This window comes from Colossoma macropomum, unplaced genomic scaffold (assembly GCF_904425465.1).
Source record: "Colossoma macropomum unplaced genomic scaffold, Colossoma_macropomum, whole genome shotgun sequence".
Lineage (NCBI taxonomy): Eukaryota > Metazoa > Chordata > Actinopteri > Characiformes > Serrasalmidae > Colossoma > Colossoma macropomum.
In genome coordinates, this window is record NW_023495282.1 from 35,654 (window position 1) to 62,406 (window position 26,753).

At 38.6% G+C, this 26,753-nt stretch overlaps 2 protein-coding genes and 1 long non-coding RNA gene across 4 annotated transcripts; 1 reads left to right on the plus strand and 2 right to left on the minus strand.

Moving 5' to 3' along the window:
- Nucleotides 1-3,143: 3,143 nt before the first annotated feature.
- LOC118801591 lies at nt 3,144-9,761 on the minus strand. Of its 2 annotated transcripts, none has more exons than XM_036561950.1 (5): nt 9,364-9,761; nt 6,789-6,858; nt 4,932-4,974; nt 4,329-4,665; nt 3,144-3,595 (listed from the first exon to the last, which is right to left on the minus strand). In XM_036561950.1, the coding sequence occupies exons 1-5, from the start codon at nt 9,649-9,651 to the stop codon at nt 3,194-3,196; spliced, it is 1,140 nt and encodes a 379-aa protein (XP_036417843.1). In that variant the 5' UTR covers nt 9,652-9,761; the 3' UTR covers nt 3,144-3,193. The 2 variants fall into 2 exon arrangements, with proteins under 2 accessions (XP_036417843.1, XP_036417842.1); XM_036561949.1 differs by having other exon boundaries at nt 4,290-4,665.
- A 2,709-nt stretch (nt 9,762-12,470) lies between these two features.
- On the minus strand, nt 12,471-20,232 carry LOC118801593 (macrophage mannose receptor 1-like; the record flags this gene model as incomplete). The annotated part of the gene is given in 4 exon segments (XM_036561951.1): nt 12,471-14,085; nt 16,572-16,734; nt 19,875-20,107; nt 20,194-20,232. Coding segments are annotated over 4 exon segments (830 nt in total), but the record flags the coding sequence as incomplete, so codon positions are not given.
- A 2,436-nt stretch (nt 20,233-22,668) lies between these two features.
- Nucleotides 22,669-25,793, plus strand: LOC118801594. Its single transcript, XR_005006551.1, has 5 exons — nt 22,669-22,989; nt 23,597-23,634; nt 24,327-24,432; nt 24,746-24,927; nt 25,128-25,793. It is a non-coding gene; the product is annotated as an uncharacterized LOC118801594 (long non-coding RNA).
- The last annotated feature ends 960 nt before the right edge of the window (nt 25,794-26,753 follow it).

The window sequence follows — 26,753 nt, forward strand, 5'->3', positions numbered from 1 at the left end:
AGCAAATCTTCAGTATTGGTTGTGTACATAAAATGCCTTCTGTGTCTGATCCTGCATAACATTATGACCATGTTGCTGGAGTTTTTAAACACTGTGTCCACTCACTGTCCACTCTATTAGACACTCCTACCTTGTCAGTCCACCTTGTAGATGTAAAGTCAGAGACAATAGCTCATCTGCTGCTGCACAGTTTGTGTTGGTCATCCTCTAGTCCTTCATCAGTGGTCACAGGACGCTGCCCACAGGACGCTGTTGGCTGGATATTTTTTTTATTCAGTGACACTGAGGTGTTTAAAAACTCCAGCAGCACTGCTGTGTCTGATCCACTCAGACCAGCACAACACACACTAACACACCACCACCACATCAGTGTTACTGCAGTGCTGAGAATGATCCACCACCCAAATAGTACCTGCTCTGTGAGGGTCCATGGGGGTCCTGATCACTGAAGAACAGGGTAAAAGGGGGCTAACAAAGTATGCAGGGAAACAGATGGACTACAGTCTGTAACTGTAGAACTACAAAGTGCACCTATATAGTAAGTGGAGCTGATAAAATGGACAATGAGCGCAGAAACAAGGAGGTGGTCATAATGTTATGCCTGATTGGTTTAATTCATATATGTTTAGTAAATATTCATCTTGGCTCTGCTGGAAAACATTCCACAAAAGTCTCATTAGCAAAACATGCGTTGTGCATCGTTTTCAATTCAGGGGACTAGTTGAATTTCATCTTGTCTGCCTAGTGCATTTGCTGAGTTGACTGTAACATGACTGTCATAACTGACCAGCTGCTTCAATTGTTTTTTTTCCCCTCAGATAATTATTGTAGATGTTTTGTCTTGTCAAAAAATCAGTGACAGAGCTGTTCTTGTCATTTATATTCTGTAATGTTTATAATTAAATTGTGATAACAAATGAGATTTTCCTGCTTTTAACTTAAATTCCTTACAGTGCTTTGCAAAAGTCAGAGATCAGCCTTTATTTATTTCATTTCCAGTCAAAATGGCTGGTACAGGTTATTCAGTTTTTTAGCTCCAAGAAAAAAAATTACACAGAATTACACAGAACCATCAAAATGTTCAGGTTTTGTGCATTGTTTCTCAACCCTGCTCCTGGAGGCCCAGTGTTGCACTTTTTTTTTTTGTGTTTTTCTGCTCCCAACATGCCTGATCCAACTAACCAGTTCCTTAACAGCCCATTATTAAGTTAAAGTGGCTGTTTTAACCTCTTCAACTCCTTGAGACCACTGGTGGTTCCAAAACACACTTCGTCATATTCTTCATAACTTTCATATTTCATAAGCTACATTCAAAAGGTGGGGGTCATATGAGAGCTGTAACTGTCTTCTTTCCAGTCAAATAGATGGGTAATGTAATTTTAAACCCTTATAATAAAAGAAGCTGGACTCACATTTTTTTTCTACTGAAAGTCGACCAATTTTTCCACAAATCTGGGCTGTAAACTATAAACAGATGGTGACTCTTCAGTGATCTGCTCTGTAAAAATAATTTTTATAAAATAATACAAAGAGGATCTAAGATTGTTGGCTTTTAGCAGTAAATTGTAAGCATATAGAAGAATGTGTATGATCATAAAACACGTTCTGTTCATTTGAGGGGAGCCTTTATAAAAAAAAAAACATAAAAAAAAATACAAATTTACATTTATTTCATGCAGTTACTGAATAATTTGCCTTACGATTTGATCATGTAAATTCAGGTGGACAAACCAAAATATACCCTGAAGCAGGAAAAGCATTAGAGATGTGCAGGGCAGTGGGCCCCCAGGACCAAGGTTGAGAAAAAGTGAGTTTTCAAAGAAATCTGTAGGGATATTTTTCCACACCTCCAAAGTTCAGTCTTGGCTGCATTTTCTGCTTCTCACAATCGAAGTAATCCCAAACACATTCAGTGGTGTTGAGGTCTGGACTCTGGGGTGGTCAGTCCATTGTTCAGCTTCTTTGTTTGATGTGTCCGTCTCCTTTTTCTCAGTGAGGTTCTTCTTGAACAGCTACACATCCTTTCAGACCCATAGCGCTGAGTCGTCCTCTCACAGTGGAAGGATGGACAGAAACACCTGTGGATGTTTTCAGATCTGAAGCAGCTTGATTTTCTCCTCTCTCTCAAAGATGAAAGCTTTAAGTGCTGTTTATCTGATGGGGACAGTTTTGCTGGTCTACTAGGTCTTCCAGGTGATTGCTAGGAGTCCCATTTTTTTCTGTAGCTTTTAATCACTTTTTGAACTCCAGTTTTGGAAACTCATTTATTTTATTTTATGCAAGTGGATTCTCTTAAACCTCATAAATATCTCCTGAAGATGAATTACTTAATGGGTGTTTTGACTGGAAAATACATGAATGAATGATCTCTGACTTTTGCACAGTACTGTTTACATTATAATAGGGTACCATGGCCTCCATGGTGACACAGCACACTTCAACCAAGACAAAAGAGATTTACATTGCTGAAATCTAGCACCCACCCAAACACACATTAACAGGCCTTTATCTCCTACATAGAGATCATGCAACACTCGAACAACCAAACAGTCGGATCCTCTTTGTTTGAACCCTTTATTTAATGCATGGCAAGGCCATTATGTTGGGGTGTTAAGGTAGCATACAAAGGACTTGGCAAATCTTGAGGTTGAGTGACTAGTGCAGTAGAACACTAACTGTACCTATTTATTTAGCCTTGAATCTCCAACAGGCCCATGTCCATGGCATCCTGCAGTTCACAGCAGGAACCCTTCAGCTCCAACACTCCACTTTGTGATCTGAGAACCTCCCTGTTAGCCCCATGCATTAAGGGAAATCTCCTGATGAATTGGGAGGAAAAAGATTTGTCTTGTCCATGGATTATTTGTCTCATTGAGCTGAACCACCATCTCTGCAGATGTAACAGCTCTACATGGTTTTCCAGGAAGTCCAGAAAAGGCCTCAGCTTCCCTTGAGTCATTAAAGAGTGTTCATGTCCTCTGAAAGCCTTATGTAATATCTCTTAAGCTTCACTAACTAGAAACTAACTACAGATTGCTCCGTCACCCTTCATAGCATGTTGAATTTCATCCATTTGTCAGACAGAAACTCGTCCCATGCATTCAGCGAAAGACAAAAGAGGATTTTCTTCAACATAAAATAAGTGTGTTTAACAAAATACTTTATTCCAACACTTGAAGGAAAGTGAGACGAGCTACTTTGCCATTTTCAAGTTGTGTAGGAAAGCCGTTTCTATCGTATGGTTCAGCGAATGTAGCTTTCTGCGTATGGTGGTCAAAGATATTTCCCTGCCTACCTCCTTCAGAGTGTTCTTGATCTGCTGGACTGGGGTTCGAGGATTTTTCGTCATAATGGAAAGGATTATTTGGTCAACCTCCTCGGTCGCCTTCCTCGGCCTTCCGGGTCGTTTCCTGTTACTCACGTCTCCAGTGCTGGCTTTCTTCTTAAGGATGTACCCGACGGTTGATTTGGACAAGCCTAACGTTTTGCCTATTTCTCTGATTGACTTCTTTTCATTTCTCATGCTCACTATGATCTGTTTTATTTCCATCGACACCTCTTTGGTCTTCATGCGGTGGGGCACCATTACCACGGTCTAAAGGTAAAGCAGAGCATACAGTTGTGATTTGTATCATATATGCTGTGACAGACACCAAAAACAGAGCAAAAATAGAAAAAACTTTGCATTTAAAGCTGACAGGCTTAGGATACAGTGCCCCCAAAAGTATTCGGACACTTTAACCATCAGTAAACGTGAAGTTGTTTTGGTATGCCTGATCGGTGTAAACTGTGATGGATTCAGAGACGATGAAGAGAGCTGTTGTTTCTCCTCTCTACTCTAGAACATTGTTTGCTGTTTGTTTGCTAGTTTATCGTTGCCTGATAAGCTAAAGGCAATGCGGCAGCTGCTCTTGTTTGCAAGTTAAAATCTTCTTGACTTTTTGCACCATGCATATTTTGCTGCAATGCAACCCTCCACGCATTGCAGAAGAGCTTTCCATTGAAACGAACAGGATGCAGTGAAGCGGCAGTGCAAGTGGACCCATACCGACAACATGATCCTTGCGTTAAAAAATAAAAAAAAATCTGTGCATCCCTTGCTGTCAGTGATCAATCAACGAGAGAAGCACAGTGTGCTTTCTTGAGGTAACTAAATGTAGCCCATAAATACAATCATGTCATCAATCATCTGTTAAAACAACACTGCAAAAATATTTGGGAAACGAGCTGCTAAATCTTCCTGTTTACATGCGATTGTCATGCGATTTCTTAACTGAATAAGTACACACCTCGCTATCCTTCTCCCCAGGCTCTGGTGTATGTTGTACCTCTGGGTGTGAAACTGCATCCTCATCCTTGTGCTCTTCATGCAAGGACTCCTTATGGTCTTTGTATTCTCGATGGAAGGGTCTCTCATGGTCTTTGTGTTCTTTATGGATGATTTCCTCATGGTCTTCATGCTCCTCATGGAAATCCTCCCCAGGTTCATCAGCAGAGTTAGGATGGCTTCTCCATTTTCTGTGGTGGCCACAGCTCTGGCAGTCCTGGGTGACTGAAAACAGCCTCTCGTTGCCCTCAATGGTGACACAGCACTCGACCAGGCAAACGGAGCAACACTTGAAGAGCTCCAGCAAACACTGTGTGTTCACCAACACCTCATCACTCCTGCAACAAGGAGAAGGTATTTTTCAAAAATGAACAGACATCATGGCTCATAAATACACATTCCATGGCTTTACTGCACCAGAAACATCTATGAATACGCTTTTTTAAGAAACACAGCCAGTACATGTTTCACAGTCCAAAGCGTAATTCGTCTCAATTCTACTATGCTTAATTGAATTTTCTATTAAGACCATATCAGTGAAAGTTACAACACTGCAAACATAGTTTAAGGAAACTCAGAACTGAAAACAAAGTTCAGGACTTACTTTAGTATACCGGACACTTCAGGTGCTTGGCTGATCTTGAAAGCTGTAAAAGATCATTTTATATCAGACTATAAAGATAATTTCATTCCATTTAATTTGACCCCAACCACATAACACAACTACTGCACTGAATTTACTGTACTTTTCACTTCTACTGAATTTCACTTTCATCTCAGCACTGCCACCACAAAACTTTGGGTGTAAATTAGTGACTCTCAGTTCCATTTCTGGGGCCCCTTGCATGAGTCATTTCTTACATTTCCCTGCTTTGAGACAGTTAAACTGCTCAGGCATATAAGGGTTCAGTAAATACATGATGAGATGAATCTGATGTTACAGAATAGAAGACATCAAACCATTCACTGCACTTCCTCCCAGGACTAGGACTGAGAACCACTGGTGTAAATGAGGCTTATCTGAAGGCTCATGATCTCAGCATTAGAATCAGCTGAGCTACTGAATGACAAAGGCAGAACCTCAGCCTCCCACAGCAACCATCCATGTGAGGAGGTGAGGATTGTTTTTAGACATATATTAAGATAGTATCTACATATCGTGGCCCCAAAAATATTTGGACAATTGCATCATACTTAAAAATATACGTGCATTGTGTTAGAAAACAGAACGTCCACCCAAATACTGTTTATTTCAAACAGACTGTACCATTACTTTTCAAAAGGCGGCTGGTGTGTTTCAGATTGTTATCCTGTTATCAACAGCAGCTCTAGTTCTGTCATCTGAGCAGGTTCTTTGCAGGCTTGGAGGCAAAATGCACTTCATGATACCACCAATGAACACAAGCTCACGGACACTGTTTTAAGAACAACACACTCTGAGATCACCACTGTGCTCTACTCCTAATTCAGTACTTTTAGTGCAGTCTGGTTGGAATCCGTCTCCAGGACTTCTCCACACACCGTCAGTTTTATGCTGTGCTAAAAGTCTTTTTTTAAATATCATTTTGACAAATATCTTAGGAAGCAACCTAAAGGACTAGTTCCCTGACTAAAGGTACTGAGATGTACCCTTGAGGGTCCCACCCCAATGACAAGAGGGCTACTGCCCCAGTGACAGTTTAGTACCTTTATTTCTGAGTGTATACCCGTTCATCTAATGGTCAGGTCCACCACAGAGCAGGTATTATTTGGGTGGTGAATCATTCTCAGCACTGCAGCGGTGGTGTGTTAGTGTGCTGTGCTGGGAGAAGTCCTGTGACCACTGATGAAGGACTAGAGGACACAAACTGTGCAGCAACAGATCAGCTGTTGTAGCTAACTTTACATCTACAAGGTGAACCAACAACGTAGGTGTGTCTAGTGGAGAGGGCACCCCATGACGATTCAGTGATTACTGCGTTTGACAATGGTTTGCATGATGCGTGCGTCAGTTGGGTGTCCATTCCTTCCAGATTAGCATGCTTGGTACCTCGGTGAGAAGGGTGACCAAATTCAGCATGGGTACAATAGCATTTTTCCACTGGGCAGAGCGGTACGATTACAAATCTGTGACCACGCATTTTGTCTTTAAGTGGACACAGTGTTTAAAAACTCCAGCAGCACTGCTGTGTCTGATCCACTTGTGCCAGCGCAACACACACTAACACACCACCACCACGTCAGTGTTACTGCAGTGCTGAGAATGGTCCACCACCCAAATAGTACCTGCTCTGTGAGGGTCCATGGGGGTCCTGACCACTGAAGAACAGGGTAAAAGGGGGCGAACAAAGTATGCAGAGAAACAGATGAACTACAGTCTGTAACTGTAGAACTACAAAGTGCACCTATATAGTAAGTGGAGCTGATAAAATGGACAATGAGTGTACAGTGTATATTTTGACTGTATCAACATGTTCCCTACCTTTCAGAGTTGGATCCTCTTTCATTTGGGAGCAGGTTGCGACCGGAAAGTCTTCTTTGTCAGACGTCTCCTTTAAATCAAGAATTACTTCAGATGTTACAAATGTTTTGAAGCTGATTCTGTAATGTGTGTTACTAGAGTGCTGCACTTTAAAAACTGCTTTAACTTCACAGTCATTATCAAGGCTGAAGTAGAAGTAACTTCAAACAGATCTGTTGGCGAGTGTGATTCACACTGCATTCACAAATGAATGCTTTCCGTTCAGGTAAGTGACTTTGTATAGTATTTCAGTAACTGATTACACATATATAAATGTATAAGAAATCTCTCATTGTATTATCTGTGTTATTAGCCATGTTAAGAAATGTTCTGTAGTGCAGCACTGCATCCCTCAGCCTCATCAGTTTGACAGAATTCACAATTTAATTCCTTCTTTTTGTTATTGTCCAGCAATGTTCTTCCACTACGATACCCAGCATGCTTTACGCAAATATGTCAATCAATACTAGATACTACTGTGGCCATTATAAGAGACAAGTAGCTATGATGATAACAGATGTAATAATGTTTTTTTTTCATTTTGTCCACTTCAATACGTAAAGTGAAAGGGGGCTAACAAGGTGTTCACTAGCTTCACAGTCATTGCAAAGATAGTACGGTACTGGTACCTAATAAGCAAAAAACAATATGGTAAAATAAGTATTGAAAAAAATGAAAGGCACCAGCCAACAGATGAGACTTTTCAATTTCCTCAATAAAAACACTGGTGAAGAAAAAAACCCTTGGTAAGTAGCGTCCGTATATGAGCCTGAGATGTTTCTGTCTTCAGTTAAAGTTATGTGGTAACACTTACAGTAGAGCTGGGCAACATGGCAAAAACATAATATTGTGAGTAATATCGCAATAGGTAATATTACGATTTTACGATACTCGATATGTCACAATACTTATTTTTTCACACATCTGATCAGTTAGAAAGTTGAAAAAAGAACCAATAGTGCTACATTTAAAAAGTTAGTGTGTAATTGGTCAGTGTTGTACAAGTACCGATAATATCCACGATATGTTCAGAAGAGCGTATTGTATTGTGGCAAAATTTATCACAATAACGATACATACTGTCATATTGCCCAGCCCTAGCATGCAGTCACGCTCGCAGCTGGGACCAATACACAACTAGTGATTTTTTGCTCTTCTAGGTGAGGATAAGTCACCAAACACTAATACGTGACCAATAAGTTAACCAAAATAAAATGGTGTGTCGATATTTTTAGAATAATCACTTGCTAAAGCATTTGATGTTATGTTAACTAATGTTGTTAGCATTTATGCTAGCAGTCACAGAACGCTTGTTTTTGCTCACATTTTCACACTTGAGAGTGAGGTTTTCTTGACTCTACACACTATTCTGTGTAACTGTAGGCGACTGTATCATATTTTGTAGAATCATTTAGCAAACAAGTGAATTCAAACTTGACAAAAAAAAGCTTTAGCTACTGGAGTCGGTGCCGAACGGTGCTGTATCGTTTTATGACAGTATAACCTACTGTTATTTTACAGCTTATCAGGCAAGACAGCTGATAATGTAGCCTATTTAGACTCTTCAGCCTTGATAGCTAATAGCAATTATGTGTGTGCTGTATTATTTGTTTACAATCGTAAGCTAAAGTTCCTGATTATGACACTACAGATACGTCCAAAGCTGAATACTACTATGCTGTACATGCTATAATACTGAATGCACTTCTACAGAACGTGTACTGTTTCTGGCCTACTGTATAGTATATAGCATTATTGGACGGTGCATATAGGCGTCACTCGTCCAGGATTCTGGTTTTCTGACCAGGGAAAACATCCTGGACTCCAAGCATTTTCAAACAGCATTTAAACTGCTTCTTTCATCCTATAATTTCTAGACCGTTTTATCATCATTATATATTTCTGTTTCTATAAAAAGAACGGGTTGCCCTTAACGTGGGGACAACTGTTTATGAAGTGTGACATGTTCAGGAAGCACTATAAGGCGAGAACTGAGAGTATTTCTGCTGTACACTCTTTAAAAAGATGGTTCTTCAAGGGTTCTTTAGTAAAAACAATAGTTTTGTATAGAATCATGGACATTTAGAGAACCATTTGCATGCTTACATGGTTCTAGGAAAGGTGAAATGGTTTAGATTAATGGGGAATGTGCTGTATATGGTGCTATATAGAACCTGTTTGAAATTGGTTCTAGATAGCATCTATTGTTACAAGCTTGACATCATAACAGTAGAAGAACCCTTTTGATGCGATACAGAACCACATGCAAAACGTTCGCCATCAACTTGAAGAACCACTTTACCATGCAAAGAACCATTTAAGCATGCAGATGGTTCTTGGGGTGTTTATGGTTCTACACAGAACCACTGTCTTTACTACAGAACTACGCTGGAGTGACATATCTTTGGTTGCATTCTGACTAGAGCACCACTGAATTTGCGACAACAACATCAAGGGACTGATCAGGGTGTCGGGGAGTTTTACAGAGCTGATATGGCAACCCTGGACAGGCCTAGTGCAGAACCAGCGCTCCCACCTCCTCCAGCGGCTGGGACAGCATCTCCACTCGGATCCCCGTCCACGGGAACACGGAGGGCACTGCGCCCTCTTTCAGGCAGTTGCCCTTGTAGTCCGCGGCTACGAAGTGGTCGCTGCAGACCCTCAGCCGCTGCTGAGTGACCACCGTCAGGTCCGTGTCGGCTCCGAACTCGGGGTGCTGGACGGAGCGCAGCCAAGTGCGACACAGCGCGCGGTCGGTCAGAGGGAACGCGTGGAGACGCGCGGACACGCTCGAGTTACTGCAGCCCGGCACGACGCACCTCATTGTACTGTGGGCAGAGTCGCCAGCTGACCTTTCAGTCTTACGGGGATTTAACGGGAAACTAGCCACCCATTTAGTAAAGCTGACCGAGTCCAGTCCAGATGGGCGTTTCTTTGTGGCTGTAACCCGGATGCGAAGTTTACTCTGGGCTGTGTTCCAATTCGAGCACATGCCTACTGCACACTACACTATCTAGTGTACATCTGTCGCTCGTGTGAGCAGGGAAAGTGCAGAACTGCGCCAGCTGCGTTCAAAACGGTTCGAATCGCCATACGTCTAACTCAGGGGTGCCAAAACTTTTTATCTTTGGGGGGGCCACAGTGCAGTGGTGGGCCGAGGGGCAGAACAACAAAAGAATATATAACTAATAAACAAGGTCGGTTTGAACTTTTAAAATGTGTATTTTATAGCATTTTACTATATTATTTACCTAAAACACTTAAAAATACCAGTACTACACTCTTTAAAAAGAGGGTTCTTCAAGGGTTCTTTAATAAAGAAAAGGTTTCTACATAGAACCATGAACATCCAGAAGCCTTCGCATGATGGTTCTATATAGAACATTTTTGAAAATGGTTCTATATAGCACCAAAAAGCGTTCTTCTGTTGTTATAATGTCAAGCTTGTAACAATAGAAGAACCCTTTGGGTGCTATTTAGAATAAAAAAGTTCTCTATAGAACCATCTACAGCACATTCCTGCACATTTTCCATCAATCTGAAGAACGCTTTCATGATGAACCCTGTAATCATGCAAAGGGTTATTTGAGTGTTCATGGTTCTATATAGAACCATTTCCTTTACTAAAGAACCCTTGAAGAACCGTCTTTTTAAGAGTGTAGTTTAAAAATAAAATAAGAATTTATTAAGTTGTATAAGCACTCTTAAAAAAGATGGGTCTATATAGAACCATGAACATTCAAAGAACCCTTTTGATGATTAAAGGGTTCTTTGCATCATGAAAGAGTTCTTCAGACTGACTGAGAATGTGCTGTAGATGGTTCTGTATGGGACCTTTTTGGAAATGGTTTTATATAGCATATATAGGGCTTGTAATAATAGAAGAGCCCTTTTGGGTGCTATATAGAACTCCTTTTTTAAAATGGTTCTATATAGAACCATCTGTAGCACATTCACACAGGTTTTCCACAATCAACCCAATCAAGCAACCCAAGATAGGTCACTCCAGCTAAAGCTCTTAAAAAGCTGGTTCTTTAGTTAAGAAAAGGTTCTGTATAGAGCCATGAACACTCAAAGAACCCTTTGTATGCTTAAATGGTTCTGTGCAGAGTGAAATGTTTCATCAGATTGATGGAGAATGTGTTATATATGGTTCGTTCTAGCTTGTAACAATAGCTGCTATACAGAACCATTTTTACAAAGGTTCTATATAGAACCATATACAGCACATTCTCCATCAATCTAAAGAACGTTTTTTTATGATGCAAACCATTTAATCATGAAAGTGGTTCTTTAAATGTTCATAGTTCTATATAGAACCATTTTCTCTTCTAAAGCACCCTCGAAGAACCTTTTTAAGAGCGTAGGTTATGTCAGTTGTCATGACAAGCTTATGTAGGTGTCATCTACCCTTATTAACAGCTTCCTACAGTAGAGTGTTACCAATTTTATGATGAAGGATTAAAATCTCTTTTGAGAAACAGACGTTTCAAACACACAAGCACAGCAGCTACGAACACAACAGCAGGATATGTTGCACAGCCATGTAACTATGAAGATTACAACACAGTTCAACTATGTTAAGTTAAACATTTGAATAATTGATGTACTGTCAAATATATATTATTAAATTATTATATCATTTTATATTACTATTATATGGTATATTCTGTTAAACTACCATCATCCAATTTTTGCCAAACATTAAATTTGTAGAAAACTGTGTTTTTATTTATAAAAATGTCTTCAGTTACAAAAAGTCAAGATTGAAAGTTATTCATTGATTGAAATGACAGGAATCCTGGATGTAATTTCTAGCGTCCGTATGCCTGTATAGTGTGTGCAGGCGAAGGGGAGTGAGAATTTGTTTCTGTCTTAAGAGGCTGAGCAGCTACGCAGTGAAGTTTTATTCGTTTTTATGCCTCACAGTAATTCGTACTGTGTCTAAAACCACATCAACCTTAATGAAGAAGAGAAGCAAAAAAATCCCATTATTTTCAGTGAAAATGCAGCAAAAAGCAGCAAATATTTGCATGCAGTCTTACAGTCTAAGGTTCTATGACTAATCAGGTGAATTTACATTTCTCAGAATGAAACACTTCAGGAAACTGCAGGTGTTGAAAACAATTCAACTAAGCAAATAAATACAGATCATTGGCGTCATTTACCAAAACTGTTGTAAATGTAGTCATAATGAACTGGTATAGCATCTTTTATTCTGGTTTCAGTGTTTTACATAGAAAACAGTCACATGAAGTAAAAGAAAATTGTAAAATCTACAAGAAACTACGAATAAAAAAACAAAGAAAAGTATCAAAGTTAAATTACTCAAAATTACAAACAAAAAGGATAAACAAAAGTAGAAAATGCAGCACTAGCTAGATTAACAGTCTGTCTGCATCTTAGAGCTGTGGGAGGCTGTTCTGTGTGGAGAATTAAGTCAAAGTCAAGTCAAACTTTATTTATATAGCGCTTTTTATGACAGGTGTTGTCACAAAGCAGCTTTACAGAAAAATCTGGGTCCGAGCCCCCATGAGCGTCGCCAATGGCGACAGTGGCAAGAAAAAACTCCCTTAGAGCAAGAGGAAGAAACCTTGAGAGGAACCAAGACTCAATAGGGGAACCCATCCTCACACCCACCGGATAGCAAACAGCGTTAGTATAAAATATTAGAATACAAAATGGGGAAAAACAGGTGGAGCAGTGGTTAATTAGATAGTTTGCACAGTGTTGTACAGCGTGAAGTTCAATGGTGGTCAAAACGGTCCAAAAGGCTGGCAAGCAGTCGGGCACCCGATCAAGGCAGTTAAAATGCTTTTACCCTTCTGACAGCATCTTAACAAAGATATTCTTTTGGTGAAACCAAAGATACCTGGAACAACAGGGGCATTACCAAATAAACAGATACATTATATGTCCAAAAGTCTGTGGACACCTGCTCATGCAGTGTTTCTTTTGAACTGGAGGGATATTAATAGGGAGATCCTCTTTGCTGCAGTAACAGCCTCTACTTTTCTGGGAAGGCTTTACACTAGATGTAGCAACACTGCTGTGAGGATTTGATGGCAGCTACAAGAGCATTAGTGAGGTCAGGTACTGATGTTGGATAATCAGTTCTGGATCACTGCGACTCATTTGAAAGATATTCGATGGAGCTCCATCGCTCCAGAGAGCAGTTACATTGCTCCACAGCCCCATGCTGGGGGGCTTTTTACCCCCCTAGCTGGCACTGAGCATGGTGAAATTAAGCTCTTGTGCAGCCTCTCCTGAACATTCTGTTGGCAGAGCTCTTCTAAGGGCTGTCTGAATACTTTTCAACATTTGAACAATATAACCAGCCTGCACAAGTTATATCTGCAGATGTTTGTGCCTTTTGGAATGCACTATAATCACAAAACTCATTCTTTATGGCAGTTTCTTTCAATTTTAGATAAGAAACTAAACAATCCAAGGCACCTGGGCAAAAACTCTGACAATGGTTACTTGAAAATGAACTACATTTTCACATTTCTCTCACAGTATTCATTGACTGTTAAGCTCTGCTTGTAATAATTTGAATGTTTTCTTGGGCAAATAGAGATGTGATCTCAGTTGAACTATCATTGCCATTTTACTTTCTGGAAAAAAGAGAAAATCTGCTGTGATAATTATATTGAAAGTGATTTTTACAGCTTACTTATCAGTGGTGCTTTATAGAGTAGAAGAATAAGTGAATAATACATAGTTAGAATTCAGGCAGTTTAACTGAATGCATTTAGCACCAGATATCAGGATATTATAGTGCAGTAATATATAAATGCAGTTAATTATTTATAAAGTAAACAATTAGTCCTTACAAAAGAATCAAAGAAGATTCAGTTGCTTTACATGTCAACTGGTAATTTCTCTCCTTCACCCTCAGAGGTGGTGCAGATGAAGTTGAGTCTCTGATTCTCTGGCAGACTGACCCACTGCTTACTTCCAGACTGCACCGCTCCTGTTCTTTCTCCTCCACTGCAGTCTTCCACCTCTGTCCCGTTCCCCGGAGCCCAGTTCTGGTAGCAGACGAACTCTCCGCTCACCCAGAACCAGAAGCTCAGGGTGCAGGTGTGACGCAGACCCATCCACACATTAGCAGTGGTGGCATTATTAATAACGAACTCCACCCAGTGCTGCATTTTCTCAGTGTGAACAGAAACCAGATCCACCTGATTCTCTCTGCAGTATCTCAGAGCTTCTCTCCATGTCTTCTCCTCTTTAATCAGGATGAGTGGAACAGCTTAATCAGGGAGGGAGAACAAAAGCCATTTTAACAGATAGTTTGGTGGAAGATGAACATAGCTATGCTTCAGTGTTTATAGGATATTATGACATTTAGAACTGATCTTCAATGGAAATTAAGGACTTGTGCATATAATATAGCCTCAGAAAGCAAGACGTGGCATGCTCTCCTAACGAGAACAACCATGAGAAATACTGGGCTAAATGTGGGTTTGAAATTTCGAAACCAATATAATGCCTTGTAACAGAGTTAAAGTAGGGAGTACTGTACAACAAACTACAAACCTGTTGTTAGCTCATTGACATACACCGATCAGGCATCACATTATGACCTCCTCCTTGTTTCTATGCTCATTGTCCATTTTATCAGCTCCACTTACTATATAGGTGCACTTTGTAGTTCTACAGTTACAGACTGTAGTCCATCTGTTTCTCTGCATACTTTGTTAGCCCCCTTTTACCCTGTTCTTCAGTGGTCAGGACCCCCATGGACCCTCACAGAGCAGCTACTATTTGGGTGGTGGATCATTCTCAGCACTGCTGTAACACTGATGTGGTGGTGGTGTGTTAGTGCGTGTTGTGCTGGTATGAGTGGATCAGACACAGCAGTGCTGCTGGAGTTTTTAAACACCTCAGTGTCACTGCTGGAGTGAGAATAGTCCACCAACCAAAAACATCCAGCCAACAGCGTCCTGTGGGCAGCGTCCTGTGACCACTGATGAAGGACTAGAGAATGACCAATACAAACTGTGCAGCAGATGAGCTCTCGTCTCTGACTTTATTGTGTAATATTTGGGTGGTGGATCATTCTCAGCACTGCAGTAACACTTATGTGGTGGTGGTGCGTTAGTGTGTGTTGTGCTGGTCTGAGTGGATCAGACACAGCAGTGCTGCAGGAGTTTTTAAACACAGTGTGCACTCAATGTCCACTCCACCTTGTCAGTCCACCTTGTAGATGTAAAGTCCCTCCAGATGACAGTGTGGGTTTTGAATCACCTTTCTACCCACTGCTCTTTAGTATTTTGGAAAAATGTAAGCACAATTACATCTGATAATTCAGTCATTTTTGTGCATTTCACGTTTACTTAAAATTATGGCTTATATACCAGCAAAAAAACAGCCACTTATTTTAGGTAAATTTAAATGCTTAGTTCCATGAAATTAACCTAGAATAAGTGTCTGTTTCCTAACTGTTATATAGCATGTATAACTTACAGATATCTTAGCGTCACACTGAACTAACCCTGGGTGATAGGGAGATATAATCGGGTATCATTGATGATTGACAAGTAACACAGTCGTGATGCTTATAGAGTGCTTATAAGTGCAATGCTAGCTTTATCTATCCCATGGCTCTTCTCCTTCTACTTATTTTAATCTACATTAAAGTTTGCTTGACTGTATGGTGGTTTAGATGAGTTAAATTATGAAAACTGTGAAAATATAATACAATGTGGCTTTCCAAAGGCATATATGGCTCAATTCCAGACTGACTCCACTATAACAACGGAAACCTCCTTGATTTTCAGTATGTAAAGCATGTGGCCAGTGCAAGGATTTGGAAATCACTTGCAGTCTAAAGTTTCTCCAGCAGGGAGCACTATTAGCACATAACTCCCCATGAATCTACACCAGAAGAAGCTCATAAATGCATGTTTCATCATTTAAAACAACAGGTGAAGTAGTTTTTAAAAGATGTTGGGTTACTCAGTATTGTATTAATTAATATGTAGTTTGTATTAAAGGTTTTCATTTTAACAGTTCATGTTCAAAAAAGCATATAAACAAAAAACAGAAGAAAAAGGAGGGAAGCCCCCTCAAGCAATTATGATAAAATAAAAAAAAATTGTTTTGACTTGCAGTGGGAACAGCAAAAAAATGAAATAACTCATCATTGTGTTATGGCCAACAAACTTTTTTACTCAATTTCCGCTGCATTTTCTTCTCCAATCAGTGCTTAGCAACCATTCTACCCTCCTCCATTATCTCGTTCAGGCTTTCAGGTTTTTAGTAGTGAGCTAGCATTCCTGTGAATGTACATGAATATGAAGCTACAGATATTCAAAAGACTGTGGGGATCTGTAAAAGCGAGACCTAAAACTTTGACAGAGGATGCTTGTTTCCAAAACCAAATGCAAAATGTATCATCACACCACTTAAATGTGATAGTTAAAGATTAGTTTTTCCTAGAATAAACAATTGCGACTCAACTGTGTGTGTGTGTGTGTGTGTGTGTGTGTGTGTGTGTGTGTGCATGTTCTTGATTCTGCCAAAAAGAAGTCTGCTACTTTTACATATTGTTACAATTTTGTAGGCGTTTCTCTGTTTGTTTCATCTGTTTATCAACATTCAGAATGAGAAATGAAAGCACCATGCTTACATTAAAGCACTGAGTCAGAGTAACTGCTCCAAACATTAACGTTAAAAGTGAATGAACTGGATCTGTAACAAATGTTCTGCAATTCATCATCTTATATGACTCACCTTTATAGCAGATAAATGGATTTGGCCATGTGCAGCGTTCATCATTCCATTTGTATTCAGGGCTACTCCATAACTGCACACAGAGATCACCCACACCATTGTTTGGCTCATCCTTGTTCCAGTATCTGTATGAGGAGCTACTCCCATCTGACCAGATCCAGCTCTAGAAACACATTAATACCTGATCAGTAAACATGTTAAAATTATTGTTCTCTAAATCACACAGTGATTTTAACGAGTAACGGTTGAAATGTAAGTGTTTTAATAAGAAATAAAATTGAATATATTTTGAAGTCAACTTGAAATTAAAATGGACATTTTTGCATGTCCATGATCATCTTAAACACAATTTGTGATATAAAATGTATATCATTCCATACAATTCCTATTTTCCTGTAATCTTCCATCAAAATGTAATGGTGTTTCCTCTGCCTCTAAAACGTTTTGATTAGATCACAGTGCATTAGCAGGGAGGGGAAAATAATATTAACTACTAACGTGTTTCACTTCCTGCCACCACCTCCACCCATCACTGAGAGAAGTGCTCAGCTAGATACAAATAAAAGGCAGCTCTATTCCGTTAAAGAAAAAGAGGCAACATTTTTAAAAATAAGGATTTCTAGCAGGAATATGTTCAAAAGCATATAGGAGTTACAGTGATTTTCTAGCCTATGTTTGTCTGTATGCACTACATTTGTTGTGTTTTGATGCTGGTAAGCTGATCAACCAACATGCCCATGCTGGGTGACCAGCTAAACCAGCACCAGACAAACATAGACCAGCATAGACCAGCTTAGACCAGCATGAAATGCTTGGTTTGGGTGGCATGATGCCACTTTCGCAACGTTGTTTAGACTATTAATATTAAATGTGGTGATAAAACATAACCTGTTGTACACTCTATTAAGTCGATGTCCGAAGACCACAGCTGGACAAAAAAATGAATGATTTCTAGCAGGATTATGTTCAAACACGTTTAGGAGTTACAGTGATTTTCTAGCCTATGTTTGCCTGTATGCACTAAACTTGCCTGCAGTGCAGATTTTGTCATGATTAACTCTCATAAATAAAGAACATGTCAAACAGTGTGTTAACTATGGTAACAATATTACTTTACACAATTTTATGCAAATATTTGAGCACCCCATTCAAATAACATGTTTTCTTGTCAACACACTTCTGCACATTTTAATGCAAGTACTGTTTATTTGCTAGAGGTAAATAACTGGGAAGAATTATAACATTAATAGACAAGTGTACAAAAGTTATGGCACTTTAGATGTGCCAAATATGGTAAACTCAGCAAATAAATAGAAATTATGTATGCTGTATTTAAGATTGTTGTCTGTAAAGCATGTGTAAACTTATTTTTGCTTAGAAAATCAACAAAATGTAATTTGACCAGGGGGTGCCCAAACTTTTATCATATGACTGTGTGAAAATATGACTGTGTTGTGTTTATTTAATTATAAGACAAAAAGTAACAGAAAGTAATCAGATTACATCACTTTAATATAGTAATCGTTTGCAATAGGTTACATATTACACTTTTATAAGTGACCCTTCCAAACCTGACCCTGTTCCACAAGGCAATATGAGTCATAATGAGTCATAATTTCAAATTCATGTTGACTTTAAGATGCTATTTTCATGGGAAAAAGGACTATATATGGCTGTAAAAACAGTCACATATAGTAGCATAGAGTAATTAGTACAATATTTAAATATAATTGAATATAATGTAGTTTAGTAATCAATAATGTGTGTTAAACATGTGAGTGACGCATGAAAGTCTTTTGCTTCTTGGAGCAGAGTTTTGATCAAAGAGCATGGATTATTTTATTAGTAGATGCATTAATAATACTTTAATGTGATACATTATTAATACCACTATGTTGGCATTAGGGTTTAAATCCCTTTGAAGCATTTGTCATTCCAACCTTAAGCCCAGGGGCCCTTTCGCTAAAAATACACCATTTAAAGGGCAAATTCCAATGATGGCTCTTTTGATCAAAGTACAGCTACAAAGTACTACTTCCTGACTCAGTCCTATCCAAAAATGGCCTATTGTCTTATTGAGAACAGCTTTTACAGCGTTCGTTTCCTCTTGGCGCTCATTGGTGGTCAGGCCAGTGAATTTCTTTCTGCAGTGTGTCCTAACCGCAAGCAACACGAGCAGGCGACAACCACAAACCCAAAACACTCCCATTATAATCAAAGAAGCTGTTTACACCAGCTGGGAGCGGCAGAGTGCAATTTTTGATGGACGCCCTGTTTCTGTTTTCTCTGATTTTCCACCTTCAAATGGAAGAGGAAAAACTCATCCATGAAGAGGAGAAAAACAGGGATCTTCTCGACTCTTCCAATAGAGTTCCAACAGTGTGGAGAGATATGGCCAGGGTACTGGACTTTGGAGGTGACAACTGTTTGTTTTGTGTCATTGATTGATAAGGACACTAGATAGCTAAGCAGATACTGTCCATGTTACCAAATACATCCAAAATGCCCAAGACCACCCTGCTAGAAAAACTAGCATAGACGAACATGGCTGGTCACCAGGACAACCAGCATATGTTATGTTTTGATGCTGGTATGCTGGTCAACCAGCTGGGTGACCAGCTAAACCAGCACCAGATCAGCATAGACCAGCTTAGACCAGCATGAATTACTTAGTTTGGGCACCATGATGCCACTTTAACAACGTTGTTCAGACTATTGATATTAAATGTGGTGATAAAACATAATCTGTTATACACTCTATTAAGTCAGTGGTTTGTTTACATTTTGACCTGACATTTGCAATATAGACATCCTGAAGGCTTTGCGACTTGATACTACATTTGAATACTTGCTTGCCGTGAGGACACAGTGTGAGAGCCTCGGCCCATTGTCTGCTAAATGCCGATTTTGCTGTGAGAGTTTACCACTAACCAGTTGCACAGGTTGAGGGAGGAGAGGAGTAGCGAGTGATTAACTCTCATGAAAGAAAAACAAAATCATGACAAACGATATATTTACTATGGCGACGATATAACTTTATCTATACTTATATAGTTTTTGTCTAGGTTTTGTCTTTCCTTAATTATCTTACAGAAAAACGTCAAGTAATCTAAAAGTACATTTTTAATAGGTGATCATTAATGTGTACAGGGATACAAGTAAACTTCCCAACCCTGACCCTCTTTCATCCTGTTAACTACACAAACAAATGTGACTGATCACAATTAGTTTTAGCAATTGTCTGACACCCCATTAAGATTATAATTTTTTTTTCAGATACTTTTAATAATCCTACAATCCTACCTTTAAATCTGCATAGTTGCTCACGCTGTGCTCATCTTTCTGCCTCAGTCCGATCCAGAAATGCCCTGTTAACCCGTTGAGAAAAGCTATCAGAGCGTTCATCTCCTCTTGGCTCTCAATGGTAACCAGGTCAGTGAAATTCTCTCTGCAGTATTTCTGAGCGTCGATCCAGTTCTTATTTTCATTCACTACATAAAACTGACGAGTCCCACAGAAGGAGAGAGTCCACAGAGCTGTAGAGATGAAAGCTCTCATCAGCATGACAGTACAGTAATGAAGCAGCAGAGAGTTTTACAGATGATCATGAAGCTACACTGACCTGAGAAAAGCAGGATCAGATACAGAGCTGAACTCATGACTGTGGAGAACAAGAGAGACACAATCCACACATTAAACACCTCAACAGTCTTTATAACCAGTGCATTATTCAGTACTCATTCTGTTTGTTATGATGTTTTAATTAATTACAGTAACATTAACAACTTAAAACCACAATCAGTGATATGAGATGAACAGAGAGGCTCCAGCAGTAAACAAACAAACAAACATGCTGTAACTAAGGGGTTTCAGAATCATACACAGACATTAAACCATCAGGCAGCTGAGTAGTTAAATGAGAAAAGGTCAAATTCACTGGTAAACCCATATGAGACAATAAGGCAGCAACTGGTACAACTAGAAGAGAGAACCACAGAGAACTTTCCACAGCCTGAGTGGAGAAGGAGAGACTTTATAGGAGGTGGAGCTGTGATGAGGAACACCTGCCTGTTTAAAAAGCAGGAGATGCTGCTGATTCCATGTGAGATTAAAATAACACACAGGCTGTACAAATATAAGTAGAAACCTGACAAGAACTTTATTGGGTACACCTAGCAGAGGTTTAACACATTATTAGCATTATTTCACAAACACAATAACCACACAGGAGAAACATTTTAAGACAAAAAAAAAAAATCTGAAAAAGAAACACAATTCTGCCAAATTCTGCCCTCTGAAAGTCACTTAGTGGTTCAGGAAATTAAGGCATTTCAGTAATGAATAAGTCATTTAACTGGGCTACACTCTTAAAGATTTTTACTTTTAGGGTTCTTTAGTAAAGAAAATGGTTCATTACAGAACTATGAACACTCAAAGAACCCTTTGCATGATTAAAGAGTTATTGCATCATGAAAGCGTTCTTCATATTGATGGAAGTTGTGCATAAATGTGCTATAGATGGTTCTATACAGATTTTTTTTTAAAAGGGTTCTATATAGTACCCAAAATGGTTCTTGTATTGTTAACCTTTCAAAAAGGTTCTATATAGAACCATCTACAACACATTCACCATCAGTCTGAAAAACCTTTATGATGGAAAGAACTCTTTAATCATGCAAAGGGTTCTGTGAGTGTTTCATACTCAGCTGTCACTGTGTCTTAAGATGTCTTAAGATGTCTTGACAGTATTTATAAGATGTCTTGAGACATTTTTTTATGCCAAGACGTCTCAAGAACGTCTTAAGACGTATGAGTGAAGACACAATCTTTGTCTTGAGACATGAAAGTTAACGTCTTAAGACAAAGAAGTAATTATTTTGTGTGTCTTGAAGACGAGGCACAACTTAAGACATCACTTTGTCTTAAGACACAGAGATGTTATGTCTTAAGACAGTTCAGTTGAGACCAAAGAGTGGTCCATTACAAAAGGTCCTGTGGTATGAGTGTGGTATTCCTGTGGTACTGCCAAACTGAAAATTACTACTGAGGATTACCACAGCACTGCCTAATGTACAATATAATGAGAATATAACTATATAAGAGAGAATATAAGTATGTCCTCAAGAAACAGCCTGCTGTGATCATATGGTTTTTATGTGATATTACTAAAAGAACATTCACTAAGGTTTTACTTGCTGTACTTTTGTGATTCTTTTTTTTTTTTGGTATGTTTTGTTTTTTTGATTATTGCAGAAATGTGTTTACAGTGGCAAAATAGCAAAAGAAAAAATCAATTCTTAAACCATTTACCTTACCTTAAAATGTTTAAACTCATTTCCTTATATCATTGAAGTTCATGGTAGAATAACTTTTAATTTGTAACATTTACCAAAGGAGGTAATCACAGTCAGTTACAGGCTTTTGCTCATTTGCAGAAAACATGCTATGATTAAAACAACATTGATCTATTTTCAAATGTACAACTGTAACCACAGACAACAAGCTAGGAACCAAGATAAAACAACTTTGAGCTAATAGGAAGTAAATGTACTTAACAGCTAACCTGAGTACTTTAGAGATCACATACCACCAAAACTTAATGCAGAAAAAGCCCCTGGTTCACTCTCTTCAACATCTACACTTCTGTTTATTTTCTTAAGCAGATCAGGGCTGCCCAAAGTTAGACTTTTAATTTGTATAACTTTCAAAATTATTATCTTCAGTATTTGGAAAACACGAACAATAATAAACAAATGTATTTGAGTACTAATATAAAGATCTATATTGTTTCAACACGTAAAATGACATAATAAACAAATTTTTGTTTAAATGTCCAACTTCATACTTTGACTTTAATCTATTAAGACATGGCCTCCAGTGATGCTGTATGATAATGCTGCACAGCTGTGTTATGTATTTCAAGGGTTTGCAGTTTTCTATTCTGTGTCTAGATTAAAAAAACAAACAAACAATCAAAACAGCACAGTTCATTCAGTACAGAGAGGCGCGAACCGGAAAAAAAGATCTATGGGAGGACAAACAAAAGACTGGCGGGAGTTTAGACCAATCAGAGCGCGAGACTCCGCCGCTTGGACGTTCGGTTTTGAAGCGCGAGCGCTCTCCGCCGTTCCTCCGTTTAAAGCCGAGCGCGACCGTTACAGCGGTTTACAGTGAGCGAGTCTGTCAGGTCGCTACCGCGAGCAGTTTATCGAGTTTGTTTAGCGAGTGTTAAACCTCGATAAGCCTCTCTTACACTCCTTACTGAGACAGCGCCGCCTGCCGGGTGACGCTTTCAGCTCCACAAACGAGGAGTTTCAGCTGCGTAGCTGACTAAAGTTACCTGACTGGACCGAGTGGAGTGGAGACTGGTTTTACGACTGGAGTCCCGACTGCAGCGGTCAGAGTCTGCTTTTAAAAGGTGAGTAGTGACAAAATGAGATGAGCAGCCTCACTGACAGTCAGCTGGGGTACACTTTTATTTCTGTATTTCTGGGTTGATCTGCCGAGTGAAGACACCAGCGGTAAGTTAGCGTATGTAGTTAGATAGCTAGCGGCTAAGCGGCGTGTCTGTTTACGCCTCGCGGCTGCGTCAGATCTCGCTTAGCACGCGCTCCAAATGAAAGACTGCCTCAGAAATAAACCTAAGACTGAACATAGTGCAGCAGGGTCAACACACTGATCACAGTGCAGCAGGGTCAGCGCACTGATCACAGTGCAGCAGGGTCAGCACACTGAACAATACAACAATGAAACTGAACATAGTCCGTCAGTCTGTGTAGTTCAGAGAGGGTAGTAATGATTTTAATTTGCTCAGTTACATTTACTCTAGTAACGTCTTGGTGGATTTGTACTTTCTAGAGTATTTTTAAAATGTATTATCTGTGCTTTAGATTAATAATCTATGTTTTACTCGGCTACATTTATTAGTAATATATAATGACCAGTTTGTTTTGTGTTTAAGTTCATTGTTATGCCTTACTGTTGTTGTTTTGCTGCATTTACCTCATGTGTCTGTTTTGTTTTAGATGTTTCTCATCAGAAATCATCTGAAGCTGAGCAACTGGTGAGACTCAAGTTTTAATTTTTTAAATGAAACTATAAGAATGTCAGACAGATGTTTAGATTTGGTGGGTATTTCAAACAAATATAATTCATGAAGTATTTATGTTAATACAGAAGAGCAGAATGTTTAGGTAAAGCCGGGTTACAGTATTCAAATATCTGCGCTTTGTTCATTCAATTTATTAATATGTTATTTGCCACTGTTCAAAATATCGATATGGCAATATCACCAACACTGTATCAATATTTATGAATTTACTTCTTCACAGTGCTTTAATGTGTAATACTGCAAGTCTCAGAGCGCTACAGTTTATGTGGTAAACATGATCTAATAGAGTTCAGCTCTTATTAATAATCATTTCATGTAATAATTCTCTGTGAGAGAGATTAGATGCATTGAGCTCTTCAAACGTCTGGTTCTTGTCACTGCCACTATGAACAACTCTGACTCTGTAAGTTTTTCCACAGTGGAACATTTTGTATCAAACTACTTTTTTGCATCTTAATGATGAAATTGTGCTTAAAAATTGTGTAATTCTCCTTTAACACAGCTTTTAACAGATACAGATATCAGTACTAAGCTCACACCTGCTTTAACAGCAAATGATCATTTCTGTCACGTGTTGACAGAGGATGAAAACAATAGAATTGTGAATTATCTAATCAACTTTGTTGTTTTCAATCCTTCCCAAGGAACATCCTCTCTTTGGGCCTCATCCTTCTTTCATTACACTGAACATCATTGTCTGAACATCAGCTATGCGTGTGAGCTGGGTGCCACGCTGGAGTTCATGCATAGGTATTATTTAAAGCCTTGTCACATTTCTTTGTGTACTAAATGCCAGAGTTGATTTTAGATGAGTAAAATTATATATACTGTACATTATATTCTACTTATAAAGGGAATATATAATGCTTTCCCTTTTATTTACTGTGTTATGTAGCTTTTTGTGCATGTAAGATACAAAGCTGAAAGTATATGCCAGAGGGAGAAACTCTCTCCCACAGAAACCACTTTTCTCAGCTGCCTGGGGGCTGGAGTTCCCCAGCCCTTTTCCTTTGTTACAAGATGATGTAATCCCATATCACAATCCTTATTGCCCACCTACCAGCGAGCTTGGCATGCCCTCACACAACGCAACACGTCTACCGGAGCCCGTGTATTGGCGGAACCGCTCTGGCGCTTGATCAGTCAGAGCCAAGTGAGCGAGCTAACTAATCTGAGCGTACTGGGCTCATCAGGAAGGAGGGGCTTAAAGACACTGGAGCTCTAACAGAGCGTTTCAGACAGAGGGTGAGTAGAGATTTACAGTATGACAAAAATAATGTGTTTCTGGAACACTGAAGCATGTAAATGTATTATAGTCGACCCCAAAAATAAATTTATGAACATTGGAAATTAGCATAACAGGTCCCTTTTAAATTCAGCCTGCTTGTGTATGCAGATCCAAAAGTAATTTCAAATTTATTGTCTTAAAATTGATTTTTTAACAGATGCATTTTCCTCATATCTCTGACAAAGAAGACCAACACTGAGAAAAAACAGAGGAAGAAGTGATGGGCTGTGAATCTGACAGTTCTCTCACTCATCACGGATTTAACTCTGAAAGGAGAGATCGGTAACATTAGCAGTGTGATATCAGTAATGTTAGTGTTCAGGCATTACGGCATGGACATATGCACATCGAGTTGTCTGTGTCCTGTTTCCTGTGTCCACATATGTCCACAGCTTGACTCTATTCCAGCTACCAGCACATCTGAGTCTGGTATTAATTGTTTGACAGCTGATCATTATCTGGCTCAGGTATGTTATGAGTGCTGCTGGGGTTCAGACCTCTGTATTACTCTGTTGGTCAGTTTGTCCATATTAATTTGTCTTAAAATTGTTTCCCATCATTTATAATTGTTCATAGTACTATGATTATGAGTACTTGTTAATAACCTCAGCATAACTTATATACGGAATAACAGCAGACCTTAAAATCAGATTCATTGGTTTGTGGAACTGTGTATTTATTGCAGTATATTTCAAATTTCTACACAAAGTCAGTTAACATGTTTTTCTCCGTCTGTAGGACATATCAAGTGTGATGACGCTATTGTACTGTGCATATACACAGTTGTAAAAACAATAACTGTAATTATATTTTTTGAAAGCTATGTGGGTGCTTTTTCATGGGCTATGCTTTGGATTGCAGAGTAAATTATTGGAATGTAGAAGTATTCTGAATTTTTAACAGATTAACAAGGAAATACAAAACTGTAAAATAGTGATTTTCCATACCCCTTTAAATGACTTTACTGTAATTTATGCATACTTATTATTGTTCCTGTTCTCCTTATTATTATTATTTTAAAAGTTGATAAAATGATACCTTCATTAAAAAATGAAGCAACTGTAAAATAGCCTGTAAAAAAATGTATTTAACACATTTTACCACATTTTTAAAACATTAAGGGTTAATTACTATAAAAAGGTATTTGAAAGCACTGAATTAGATTTTTAAATTTTGCAGCAACACTGTATTACAAAATAGTTGCATAAGAGTCTTCCCTCATACTACCACCATGTTGAAGGCATGGTATGAACTCACAAATAAATTTTCATCATATCACTGATTCCATAAACTTTTCTAATGCAACAGAAACATTTAAAGGAGAATTCCACATTTTTCTAAACTTGGCATAATTCTGTCATTGCGATGTAAACAAAATCATTTAGTGGTTTCATATAAAATGGCTTATTGTAGAGAAAGTTACAGACTGTCTAAATGTAGTATGTACTAATGTATGTAATGTTTATATGTTTATAAAATGATATGCAATATATTAAAATAAATGATACCATTATGCATCCTACATAGAACAAAAAAATTAAATAATAAAAATAAATTACTATAATTTTAGCTATAAATAATGTTACATTTTAAAATTCCCTTAAAATATTTAAAAGTAAAAGATTTATTTAAAAAAATGTAGGTAAAATTTAAAAATATGTATCATGCATCCTACATCTTGAGACGTCTTGAGATGTTATTATTGCCAAGACATCTTAAGATCCGTGTCTATAGACACGTCTTAAAGACATGTCTTCATGTCTTAAGACATGCCTCAAGATGT